The sequence below is a fragment of the Pundamilia nyererei genome, unplaced genomic scaffold (assembly GCF_000239375.1).
Source record: "Pundamilia nyererei isolate P.nyererei 1_Seehausen unplaced genomic scaffold, PunNye1.0 scaffold00327, whole genome shotgun sequence".
NCBI lineage: Eukaryota > Metazoa > Chordata > Actinopteri > Cichliformes > Cichlidae > Pundamilia > Pundamilia nyererei.
Genome location: NW_005187728.1, coordinates 127,275 through 141,093, shown reverse-complemented (window position 1 = coordinate 141,093; position 13,819 = coordinate 127,275). Strand labels below are relative to the sequence as shown.

The window sequence follows — 13,819 nt, the reverse complement described above, 5'->3', positions numbered from 1 at the left end:
ACCTTTTTTGAGATTTTCTATTTAATTGCTTATAAGTGTGTTAAAGTTTCCATGTTAGCGAGTCTGCTGCAGTTGTGCTTCAAGTGATGGAAATGTTATCATCAGAGGGTGACGAGTGTTTCGTGATCGCTTGTACCCGACTGTGGAGACTTTACAATACAGCTACTAGAACTATAGCAGGAGTGACTGCTTGGATGTGGAGTCTCCTGTCTCTGTGTAAACACCACTTTAGAAGGAAATCAGCTGATGTTTTCTGTCACTGACGTAAACCAATCTTTGGGGATTGGGGTTGAGCTACCATTACGCTTGAAAAAGTGTTATTTTCTGTCCAGCTGAATAAATGAAAATTATGATCTACCGATGAGTGTGCATGTGGTTATTAATAAAGAGGTCAGTATTGCAGGAATTCTGCTTAAATAACATCTTTCCTCCCTCTACTCTTCATCTTACTGTCACACACAAAACGCCGCACGAGTTGTCTCCGCTTATCGTCTTTGAGGTGGAAGCTTTGTCTGTGTCGGCCTTAATGAGAGGGGAAGGAGACACTTTCTGCTCCTCACCTCCCGCCTGCTTGATGGCAGTCTATTAGGCAGCGCAGGTCAGACAGCTCATTCACTAAATGAGGGTCTGTTTCTGGGGTCAGATGCTGGCTGCCCTTTGATTCATGGGAATAAGTTAGATTGCAGAAATCAAGCTCTGCGTGGTTATGGCATTGAGTGGTACAGTGTAAATACGTGTGAGCAGGTAGAGCTGAAAGATCTTAATCGACCGGGTCACCGAGACCTCAGCGCGGGTTTGTGACACGCTGACATCTGAGCCAAGAATAGAAACCTCAATATTTGACTTGCTAATAGTCATTACTGAGGATCACCTTATTGCTCTTGAAGAGCCCTACTGGTCTTTTAATGGCAGCATAATACTGGAGCAGACATTAAGCATCAGGCCTTGCACAAAATCTAACTTTTACTCTGGTATTCTGTCAGTTTAATGGTGACCAAGGCATAGGAATAACAAGTACTACATACAGTTATTCATTAATGGAAACCCGTATTGAAACGTTTAATGGATAATTATTTATGTAAAGAAGCATTTCATTTTAAGTCTGAGCAGAAATTGTAAAAACACCCAGCATTCGTGTGGATCCATGTAAAATGTCAGCTGAAGACGATAAAGGGACTTAATGGGACAGAAATGAACATCTCCCGTTATTTGCTCTTTAACCAAAATGCATACAAATCATTGTGAGGCGTACGTGCAGATAATAAGCGAAGAAGGTCATTCCTTTAGAAAATACGACAGGTTGGGAGGACTTTTGAAAAGCTAAAACCTTTCGATGGTTCCCAAAGTGTTTGTACTTGACACCATTCTTGTCGAGAAGAGCGTCACTTGTGAAGTCTCAGCACTCAAAGCCGTACTAATCAGTGCTTGTATGGAATTAATTAGCACCAAACACTTTTGTAAAATGTTTTACTGTCTCAACTAAGCGTTTTAGCCTCTTTCAGCTAGTTGTTTTTTTTTTGTCTTGCAGTGTGCGGTTTTCCCGTTCAGCAGCTAAAGAGAAAAAGATTGTGTAGGGATGCAAATGTAGCTTGATTTAGACACAAAATTGCAAAACTTGATGATGCTGGTTTGTGTTTCTTCATTTTATTTAGGTTTATCCTCATTCTCCAAAATGTACCAGAGGAAACAAAGAAATGCTCATTTTGAAGAATAACCTTTGAATATTAGCCAGTGCAGACCTGATGTAACAAAAAGAGGTAACCATCAGCTACTGCCATGGAGAAAAGTCATTAAGGATGCGGACAGGAACAGACAAGAAGGCTGATTTTGGCCAGTACTGTTTTTTGTTTGATGTATGGGTGCATTTTCAGCAAAGCTGAGCAAAAATAAAGTGAAGTATTAGTGTTTCATTATCACCTTCACAGAACCAAACAAATGTGGGAAAAATATGCAAACTCCCTGGGTAGATGGTAGATTCGAACCCTGGACTTGCTTGCTGTGAGGCTTCAATGCTAACTGCTGCTCTACTGTGTTACCAGAATATTTGATAAGTTAAATACAGCAAAAATGGTTGTATATATGTATCTGATCAGCCGCTTGTTGTGTTTGTGGCCTTTCAAACAGTTGTTGTCGGTTGTGGTGGACAAATTATGAAACATCTAGGCTCATGGTGGAAGTAACTTTTTAAGATTACATCTATGGGCTGTTATAAAGGCAGATACCGAGAGATTGGCAAATATTGACCAATAACATTGAACTGCCGATAACTTCACTCTCTGTTCCCCAGTCAGTTGACCTTAGCGAAATTAGCCACACAACACGCCACAAAAGACTAAAAGCTTAAAGTGTGTACCGGCTAGCTAGCTAGCTAGCTGGAGAGCTTCTTAGCGTCTCGTCTTAGGGAGAGCTTCTTCGTTACTCTTTGAGGTTGTGGCCCATCAGTTATGTTACATCATCCCATTTTGGTAACAAAGGATTTCAGTTATATTGTGCACAGATGCACAAACGTTTGAGAGCTAAAGCGAAATGTATGGAAGTTCAAACAGGAGATTTTACACTATGCATATACGAGATATGAATAGTTCTGGCTGCTTTGTGGCTTCCACCGAGCAAAGATTTGCATCCAGTCTTTTCATTCAGGATTTTTTTGTTTTTGCTTCACCTCTAGCTCATAAAAAAAAAACATAAAAAAACAACTTGCCCTTCAAAAACTTTTTTCATCTTTTCCCCCCACTCTGAGGACCAAGGGTGAACGACAACCCCTCCCCTCTCTGTTGATTCAGCGCATCATCATATCGATGACTGCCAGCTTTTTTTCTTTTCTTTTGTTTGGTCCGTTTATGAGTCGCGGGTCCTCGATGGCATCATTTATCAGGCTGTCTGATCGTCATACGTCACGCTCAGTCGTCTTGACAAGAGCTGGGAAGGGGAGAGGGCTGTCTGATTTGGAGGTGGCCTCTGACCGCTTGGGAACAGTCGGATGGCTCTCGCGAAGGTGGCTCCTGCCATCAAGAGACGAGTCTGTGAGGAGAAATGAGAGAGAGGGAGAAAGGAGGATAAAACTTGGCCTCATCACCTCATGCATCTTTAAACAGGCCAACTCGCCTTGTGGCGGAGAGTCATCAATCTTTGGGGAAACACATGAAAAAGAAGGAGACACGAGCAGACAGAGGGAAAGAGAAGGAGTTGGTTAGTGAAGTGGAGTTAAGGAGCTGCTGGGCCGATGCAGGTGGGGGGCGAGAGCGGGGAGAAAATGATGGAGTGATGGTCGGAGGAGTGTGCGAGAGTGGTTAAAGGCATCCAAAAGGCATAGAAGAAGAGGGAGGAAGAGCAACAAGGGGAAGAAAGGGATTAGGCGAGGAAGTGGCAGGAGTGGATAGTGCAAGAAGCAGACATGCAATCTCGATATTTAAAAAAAAAAGGAACAGAGAAGTAAAGGCGGAGACGGCAGGGAGCGATGAAAAGGGCAGAGTGAAGATGGAGAGAGGGAAAAGGAGGAGTGAAAAGTGAGTGAATAATTGAAGGCCACCGGAGAGAGTGTGCACACAGCTGTCGGCTGATTCCCCACTTGGTCCGCAGGTGGCCCCTTCCCTTAGGTACTGTCAGCTTGAGAGAGGAAAGATGGAAGGAGGAAGGAAGGCAGGCAGGGGGAGAAAAAAGGAGGGAGGGAAGAAGTGATGCACAGAGCGGTGGCAGCGGTGGGGGAGAAGAAAGTGCGGCAGGAAGAGATGCGGCGAGGAATGATGGAAAACAGACAGGACAGAAAGGGGGAATGTTGGAGATGTGCGGAGGGGTTGCAGACAAATGCGCTACAAGACAGGAGATGAGATTTATTGTGTTTAAAAAAAAAAAAAAGGTTGATGATTTGTATTCTGATGCTTTGGCAATTGCCTTTCCACAAGCCTGCTCGTAACACATGTTGGTTCTGCTCGAGATGACAGGAAAGACGTTTAGAGAGGTGTAGAGAATGAGTAAGGAAGAGCAGAGGAGTGGTTGGGAGCAGCCCAGAGACAAAATGATGGCAGAATTATAAACTCAGAAGGACCTGCAGTGAGACTTAAGTTTTGTACATGTTTGTACATGTTTCACTTCACATTATTTCATACTTCACTGCTACAGTGGTTGGGTTTTGGAGTGCTTTTTCCTCTTAGCTAAATCAGGTGAATGCTAGTCCAGCGTACACTCTCTTTAGCTGGACGTCTTTCCTTTATTGAAAGCCAGAAGGCCCGCCTATAAACCGTATGGGATCTTCGCAGAGACACAGATGCCTTTGTGTTAACCCATGAATATTATAAGGCTAATAGTTTTGTCACAGAATAAAATAAAAGAATAGACTTCTTAGAAGATCTGTTGTCGCAGTAAACCACATAGCAAGCCGTTCCGTTTGTGAAATAACTGCCTTAAAAATGTTTTCAAAGTTATAAAGGCCACAGTTACTGCAGGGACTTTGAGTTAAGGCACTCAAATTATCTGATGTAACACCTAGCAGAGATGTCACCTCAAAGTGATAAGTTTAAGCCTTGCTACATTTTGAGATGTATGAAAATTCACCCCCGTACAGCTATAAAAGTCCATGCATAAAATTAGCTACAGATCACAGAGTGTAAAATACATAAACATTTTAGTCTTTAACTTGGGCCTTCTGACATGAAAGTGTGTGGGGGCTGACAGTCTGTCAGATCTTGATTGTATGTGCTGTATACGTTTTAAAAAACATTGTTTCAGTCTTTGTGGTCATAAAGGACACTGTCAACAACAATACTCAGGTGGGCTGTGGTGTTTAAGTGATGCTTAGTTGGTATAATGGGGCCCAAAGTGTGCCAGGAAAATGCACCATTCTACGCTTCTACACCATTACACCAACAGCAGCTTGACATTTTGATACTTAACCAACATTCTGAGTGTTGCAGCAAAAGTTAAGAGTCATCAGCGCGATTTTGGGGAACCTGTGGGATTTTAGCCTCAGCTTCCTGTTTTTAGCTGACAAGAGTGATACCCAGTGTGGCCTTTGTTCAGAGATGCTCTTCTGCATACCTCAGCTGTAGTTTGAAGCAGTCTGATCGTTCTCCTCTGACCTCTGACATTCAATTCAATTCAGTTTTATTTATATAACGCCAAGTCACAACAATAGTTGCCTCAAGACACTTTATATTGTAAGGTAGACCCCCTATGAGCAAGCACTTTGGCAACAGTGGGGAGGGAAAACTCCCTTTTAACAGGAAGAAACCTCCGGCAGAACCAGGCTCAGGGAGGGGCGGGGCCATCTGCGGACCGGTTGGGGTGAGAGAAGGAAGACAGGATAAAGACATGCTGTGGAAGAGAGCCAGAGATTAATAACATCAGCAAGACATTTTCATGGATAGAACTGCTGTCCACTGGAAGTTTTCTCTTGTCCAGACTAATCTCTGTGAACTCTAGAGATGGCTGTGTGGGGAAAATCCCAGCAGATCATTGCTTTCTGAAATACTCGGACCGAACAACCACTCCACATTCAAAGTCACTTAAATCAGTTTGAACTGACTGTCACATAATTCAGAATGTACAAAATCCACAGTTTGGATACGTTTGCCAGAAATTTGATTCTGATGAACATAAACGGTTGAGGATGAATGTGAGTGTAAGACGTAATTTGTGGCAAATGTGTAGATTAAACACTAAATAATAATAGAAATGTTTTGTTCAGTGTTGGTGAGTTTGGGCACTGAGATGATTAAAAGGAGAGAAACAGAAAATGGCCACAGTCCCTCAGCTTTGTGTATCTTTTTTTATTTGTTTTCCTCCCCTTTTGTTTTGTATCCCTGCTGATGGAGTCCGCGTGGGCGGCTTCTAAGATCTCTGTTGAGCGCTGAGTGGACCTAGCTCTCATCTCATCCACTTTCGCTGAGGATTATCTGCCTCTCCCCTCGTCTCTCTCCATGAAAAGTCGAATATTCTTTCAAATAGATGGCCTTGTATATATCCCTTAATAAGCACTAGTTTTGGCCGCTGGATTTTTAGTGGCTGGCAGTTGTTCTGTGCATGCAGAGGTGATGCCGTGTTTGTACACTGAGCAAAAAAATCATTGCGAGGTTCTTGTGCGAGGCAAATATTAACATACACAAATCCTAACGTGCAAGGCGTACAGGCACGCCACCGTTACTTTCACCTTCCTCCTCTGCTACCATCCCTCCTGCGCTCAGATTGACAGCTTGGGCGAGGAGGCCAGCAGAAAGTGGAGGGAAGGAGGAAGGAGCCCCCCCCCCCATCTGAATAAATGAACAGGCAAATAAGTGAGAGCAGGACAGGTAATGGAAGTCAGAAAGCAAGATGGGAAGGGAACCGTAAAGCCAAGTGATGTAAAGGGCGGTCAATAATTGAGCAGGCCTTTTATTATTGATACCAGCTCTTTGTGAATTCATAAGAGTCTGAGGGTGGGGCTGAGCTGGGATTGGTACCGGGCAGCAGATACAGTATTTTGGTGCTCGAGTGGGGGGCGGTTAAGGTTGTCGACGATGAGGACGCCCAGAGACCTGAGAGGGTATGTTTGCATGGAAATTCAAGGAGAGACACGTCCACAAAGGCTGCAGGAGGGTCAGAAGGTCACAGTCGAGAAGATGATTAAGGTCAATTTATGACGGTGACAGGTTGACGGTGACCAAAAAAATGATTGACGGGTCCCTTCCTGTGTGTGTGGAGGACACGCCGATAGGTCACTCTGGGGGGTGACGCAGCTCAAGTTCAAATTTGAGTCTGTCAAAGCAGAAAGGAGAAAAATGGAGGTGTAGTCTGCCTTAAAAAAAAAAAGACCTTGAAGAATCACCTTGTTGTTTTTATAAATACGAACTAATTTCTGTGATCATTAAAATTCTGGATATATTAAATTAATTTGCACCCACGTAATAAATCTGTAACGACTGTGTTTTTGAATATTTTGGGGTTATTAGGTCATTAGGCCTGTTTTTATGCTTTTAAATTGGTTCTTTAGTTTATTTATGCTACAAATAAGCAAGACAAATTGCAATTGATGCACTGTTTGGGCCTTGGTGGCTAATTTTCTTTTGTACACGCTGACGTCTTGGGGCGTGGGTGTGCGAGGGTGGGCAAGCTGTAGTTTTAGCGGCTTTCATGTAATGTTGTGTTGATGGTTGCCTTTAGGAACTTTGTTAAAATTATATACTATATGTTAAGGATGTCTCCTTTGAGTGAATTCGATTTTTACTCAGAAACCGGCACTGCTGACATAAATGCAGGCAGTCTTCTTTTCTGCCATCCTGCCACCTGGAGATGACTGGAATAGCAAGACGCCGTGAACAGGAGCGCGCACTGTGTCATGTGAGCATGGGCGTGAGTGTAAAACGGTCCGTTTTAAAATTTCCGGAGCAAGGCGATGCTCCACAATGATTTATCTGGTGACAAGAGAGGGTACCAAAAACATTTTGCTCTGACGATTAAGATGAACTTGGAGCTCGTTTGAGCAAATTAGATTGAACAGAAAAAGGAAGTATGTGGGCTTTGTGGTTCGCTGACCAGCTTCCGTGTTTTGAAGAATATTTTTAGTGTCAGTCTTTCCATCACATACGCCTCACTCTATGGTGTGTGTCAGTGGTTACCGACCTTTTTCATCTGACATACACCCACAGCCCTGTCAGATGGATTCAAGAACCCCTTCATCTTCACTGTGCCTCATGTTCAAAAGTGTACAGTTGAACTCTTTCTTTAAACTGGACTACTTTCACTGTACCATTTATCAGTCATGGTTGGCAAAAATGTCTCAAGAATGCATCTGCTATCAGTTACTACTCCATTTACCAGCTCTCAATTAGTGACCCAAGTAAACTATAGATGAGCCGAACACTGTTTTAGCCAACAAACTTCCTGCTTGCCCATACTTTTAGCAAAAGGTTTACAGTGGCCCCTCGCCATAACGCGGTTCAACTTTCGTGGCCTCGTTGTTTCGCTGATTTTTTTTGTGCACTTTTCCATGTTTTTTTTTTTTTTTTTTTTTACAGCGCATAGTGTTCTACATCCTAATTGGCTGTAGACCATTGTCAATCAATCTCATGCTGTGTCTCCTGTCCAGTACAGAGTGCGTTCAGCTTGTCAAATTTACATAAATCTTCGATCTCTAGCAGTGTGACTCTGAAGTGCTGCACTGTGTGTTTGTAAGTTTTCTCCCCAACAAACACAACAATGTCCACGAAACGTTTTGCACCCTCAAAGGCAACCGCAGGTGTGTCTGGTTTCATTCTTTATAAGACTTGTTTTTCTAGAAGGCTTGAACTTTGAGAGCGTTTAAACAAGAGAGAAAAGTGTGAACATGTTCATGCCTGTCGCGGGTTATTTTTGGAACGCAAGTCTTGCGATAAACGAGGGACCACTGTACCTCACTTTTTGTCCTTTGTGTGTAAATCTCAAGTTATCAGTGCCTTCCTTTTTGTATCAATCTTTTGTATCACTTTTACTTAACTGTTCTTTTGTATCTTGTAGAGCCTGTCCTTTTTAACACCGATATCAAAAATCTGATATCGGTGTTAAACTCTGATGTCGATCTTTTGATATAAAAATCAAAAGATCTGTTTTTTTGGGATGGGGGGGATTTCTCTGTATATTTTTTGTGTGTTTATGTACTCGTTTACATCAATCGATTGTTGTGTGTTGCTAACTGAGAAGTTGCAGAGTATCCTCCAGTGTGCAGTTTTGAAACTAAATAGCTACTATTGGCCGATACGATACATCAGGTAATAAATGTGTCAGGCTCTATTAACATGGTTGCAAATCACTTTTTTTGGTTATTGTATGTACTATTTGTGAAAATCCAGTATCTCTAAATGTTAAATCAATCAATCAATCAATCAAAAAAAAAAAAAGATGTTTCAAGTCCAACTTGAGTTATACCATCCAGGTTGTTGTGATAGTGTCCTTCAGCTCATCTATATTTTTGGTTCTGGTGTTTCTTATGTTCTGCTTGACAGTACCTCACAGCTTTTCTGTGAGGTACTGTCAAGTACCAACCTGAACCTCATATAACCTCTGTAAGGTTAGGGTCATATGACTTGGCTGGCCAGTTGAGCACAAGCTCTCTGGGCAGGTGCCAAGTCCTGCTGGAAAAGGAAATCAGGATCTCCATAAAGTTCTTCAGCAGATGAAAGCATGGCTGGCTCTAAAACCTCCTGGTATACGCTTGCTGCGCTGACTGACACAGTTGACCAAATGCCACCAACACCAGCAGATGACACAGCACCTCACTTGTAACAGTTACAGTCGTTTTCCTGAAGATTTCCCTCATGGAGGCTCTTGATGCACTGACTCCAGCCTCAGTCCACTCGGCATAAATCTCTTCCGAGTTCTCGACTCAACTTTATTCGGCGGTCCTCTCAAGGCCATAGTCATCCCTGCTGCTTTTGCAGCTTTTCTCACCCCATGTTTCGCTTCAAGTTAACTTGTAATTACTATGGTTCAGTACAGCTCTCTGTGAACAGCCAGCCTCTTCAGCAGTGACCCCCCCATAGCTTACCCTTGGTGTGAAGGGTGTTGATACGTGTCATTTGGACAAATGCTGTCCAAATCAGCAGTCTTTTCTGTGATTATGATTGGTTGCGAGTGCTGAATTAGACTGAGACATTCACAATATTTAATTTACTCAAACTCTAATAATTTGAGATACAGGATTTCTGATTCTAAATCATCAAAAATAAACTATAAAAAGGCTTGAAATATTACACGTTATGTATGGGATATATGGCAGCTTACGTTTTTTGAATTATTTTTAAAAAATTGTATGTTTAGATGAATTTTAGTCATCCAAACAGTGAGATGTCAGTGAGCCTCCTCTCCTTCACTGGTTCAGCACACGCTGTTCTTCTTTGGATTTCTGTTCACTTTGACATTCTTCGAGGGAGACACTGAGTCCCCGCTAGCTCCAGGCTATTCTACTTTTTAAAAAACGAGATTTGGCAAAAAAGGGAAAAAGATGAATTTTCCCATCAAGGAAATCAATAAAATTCGTTCATTGGCATGCTACAGCAGTTTGTTAACCTCTTTCAAGCATTTTCATTAGTCTGCATTTCCTGTTGCAATAACTTTCATATCACGATTCGTGCAGTTTCCTTCCTGTTCTTAGCAAAGAAATGTAACGGATGAAAAAAAGCAAGCCGAGAGGATGTTACACCAAGCGAAGGTGTTTCTTTATCCTGAACATTTGAGCAAAGCACATTAAACCCATGCGTGAGGTATCCAAAAATACATTTCCTGAAAGGGGCGGTGTGACGCCCCCTTTGTGACCACACACAAATGTTTGTGGTTATTCTGAGAGCATCATTTAATCATATTATATTCCGATAAACTGTCATGCTGTCAGTGCTGCTTTTTGTTTTTTTGCTTTTCGTATGATGAGTTGATGCTTTGCACATTTTCACTTGGAGGATATTTATATTTCAAAAACATACAGTAACTTATAAATTCTTTTTTAGAGGACAGCATTGCTGCTTGCATAGTGTTCATATCAGCTTATAGAGTTTTTTAAATGCATTTCTTATTCCGGCTTGTGTAGAACAGCTACCGCTGTGGGTTCTGCTTTGGACCTGTGATGCGAGTCTTTGTGTGTGTTTACAGTCCTTTGGTATTTCTTGTGTTTCCACTTTGCGGGCTTTGATAGCACCGTGTTTTGGGCGGTGGAGGGATGGGCTTTACAGCGTGTGCTTCATGTCTGCTTTTATGTTTGCTTGAAAAGTTGCAGAGGAAGATATCTGAGAGGCCTTTCGAATACATCTTTTGAATGTAAACCCTGTGCGGAACATGATGGAGCACACAACGTTTGAGCCATTTATCTGCACAGTAATCCAGGGGGATTTACAGTAAGTCCTGTCCCGCTCAAGGACACTGCTTGAAGACTCCAAACTGCGTTAGATGTGCCATTGATGGGACAATTGACTGTTTGCTAAACCCGTCTTTCCAGCAGCAATTGTCTAATGATAGCTACCCGAAGAGTCTAAGGCCTGTAAAGCTTTAGATTCCTTTGTTTGCGTTGTGCTGCGAGACAATCTGCAATGTCTTCTTTTGTGGTTTTATCAAATCCCCAAACAGCAAGAAATATAAGAAATTGACTGATTAATGTGTTTATCTGCTGCTATAGGACTCCTATATCCTGCAATCCTGTGAAAAAGTGCGCCCCACTTTTAGTAGCAATGACATGAATTTACTGGAAATACTAGTTTTCTGCATGACTTTATCACTGTCTCACTTGCTTGTGGAGGACTTTTGGCCCGTTTGCTTGTGTTCATTTATGTTTGGCATTTGTTCATCCAGAGCTCTCCTCAACAAAGTCGTTCATCATCTTAACGTAGCAGTAGCTGCTGTTCATTAAAAGTGGTCAGCATGTGGAAGTAACAACCTCTTAAGTCTCTCTTTGATGCAATGACATGGCAGCTTTTTTTGTTTTTTTGAAGATATTAATAACTTAAAGTGGTTATCACATTTCATGAAACTGAGCGTTTGAAACGCCTGAGCGGCAGTAGATAAGGATTTGGACATCGACGAACAATTTGAACCCCAAAATAAGAATTTCAGAAGAAGCGATACTCTTAAAGCCAAGATAAGCTGCTCTGTGAAATATAGTCACTCCTCTTTGTGACTTTCTTTGTTTTCTTCCAAACTTGAGACAAATTAGAGTATTCAGAGAAGTGTGGCTGCTTCTCGTTAAAACCTGTACCTTTTTTTCTTCTCTTTTTATCGTATATTTTAATTAGGTGTTGTCTTGACTGAAATTATCCCCGCCACATTTTGCTTGAGGCTTGCAAATCTCTGAGAAGCAGCTATCTGTATCTCCACTGCTAGCACTTTTCAGCTTTGCAGGATAGTGGGTTTTTTTTCTCCTTCCAGCGGCTGAGTTAATTTTCACCAATTGTAGCTCATCCTGTGTTTCAATTACTTTTCCTTTCAGGCTGGAGTTTTCTGTATCAGTATGCAGCGGAGGTTTAGGAGCCAATGTAGCTCACAGAACAAATGCAAAAATGATGAGTTAACACTATGATTCAAAGACTTTAGGATGCCCTGATCTCTTTTTGTCTGGTTCTCTCCCTGGCTTTTCTTGATTTCCTTCCCTCTTGTATTCACTCCTTTACACGCTCACACTTGTATCCACATGCACCATCTGCCTCCCTTTTTCTCTCGTATCTGTCTCTCATTCATGCACGTGTCCACAGGGGAGCGCCAGGAGTGGATGGAAACTCTTCAGACGGCCACGCGCCCCCCCGCCTGTGGCTCCCAGAAGCGCTCCGGCACCCTCCCTCACGCCTCCTCCACAAACAAGCGAGGCTTGCTGGAGCTCCGCGGTTACAAAGGCAGAGTGCTGGTGTCCCTGGCGGGGAGTAAAGTCAGGCTCTGCAAAACAGAACAGGTACTTCCAACACCGTCGGGACTTCCTCTCTACAGAATGACAGCTTCCTGTTTTTTGGGTTTTTTGTTTTTAAAAGGGGAAGATGAGAGCCTATCTGAAGCAGTGGTGGCAGATGTGGAAATGCTCTTGAATGTGTAATGTGCATAAAGTAAATATATTTGCTTGAAATTGCTTTAGGGTACACTGAGATGCATTGGGCTCTCTGGAAAGACTGCTTATAGCCACGTTGACCCAAAGCTCGATCACAGCCACGGGCTGAAGAAGAAATGATACAAGACGAAGAATGTCGGGAAGTTAAAGTTGACGTGTTGTGCATGTAGCTGAAAATTGAAAATAGAAGCAGATGCTGAAATGTCTTAAGCCTGTGTTCTTTTAAATGTCCAGCAGAGGGCAATAATTCTGTTTACATGGTTGTATGAAAGTATGTTGGAAAACATCTCAAATAATCACTTGAGTAGTTGATACATTTGAGTTCAAGCAATAGTTATGAGTCTTTTTGAATGCACCATGACATTTAGGTTGTGAATTGTGGCTTTCATGTAAGTGTTTTTGGTTTCTCAGTCAGCTCCACCCTCTGCTTGTAACATCAAGTTTTGAAACAGAATGATAGCTAAGGCGAAAATGTTTAGTTTGAGGCTTCGTAAAGCATCAGGCTTGTAGACTTAGTGACCAGTCTGCAGTCTCCTCATCACCAGCAGTTTCAATGGGACAGAATGCACTCATTCATTAGCAGGAATCTGGCTGCATAGAGAAATAAGGTGCCACACTGAAAACCTCACTATGAATACGCTTTGGTTGCTAGTAGGTTACCGCAGTTACCTGTAGTTAGCATGAAAAATGCCGACTTGTCTGCAAACGCGTGCAAACGAGTGGTAGTGAAACTGTGAAAGTGTGATGCATACTGGACGTTCGCCTTCAAAGTAGAAGTTGTGCGTGTTGAAATGTTGTGGTTGCAACAATAAGGCACAACCTTGACTTTAAAGGCCAACATTCTGTTTGTCATGCCTCACTTTCAAGTTTCACTGCAGCTCGGAGAGAGCGCTTAAAGACAAGATGGTGTCTTCCATACAAACTATGAGTTACCACGGCAACCTGCTAGCAACCAAGGCAAAGCACGCTTTATGCAGCTGAAGTGCTCTGTTCCCACATGTCATCAATCCATGTGGGAACAGAGCCTTGTTTAACCCATTGGTAAAGATGGCTAAGTCCATCTTTTATATACAGTCTATGTAATATTTACTATGTAAAATATGGCCTCTTTAGGCAAATCTACTTCAGTGGTAGAGCAGGGCAATATGGCCAAAAATATTTATCACGATATATATAAAAAGACAACCTTCCATTTATTTTCACTTAAACAAGAAGCTGGTTTTTATGTACATTAAAGCTTTATAAAAATGTAACAGTGCAAATGCAAATTCCTTGCTGAAAGTTTAACCAAAAGGC

At 42.2% G+C, this 13,819-nt stretch overlaps 1 protein-coding gene across 2 annotated transcripts in view; it reads left to right on the top strand.

Annotated features, from left to right (window-relative positions):
• Positions 1 to 13,819, top strand: part of arap2 (ArfGAP with RhoGAP domain, ankyrin repeat and PH domain 2) — a 165,837-nt gene that overhangs the window by 31,804 nt on the left and 120,214 nt on the right. For both annotated transcript variants that reach the window (XM_005751799.2, XM_013915588.1), the window contains exon 9: positions 12,180 to 12,373. In XM_005751799.2, coding sequence (XP_005751856.2) covers positions 12,180 to 12,373 — 194 coding nt within the window. The remainder of the gene's footprint in view (positions 1 to 12,179; positions 12,374 to 13,819) is intronic.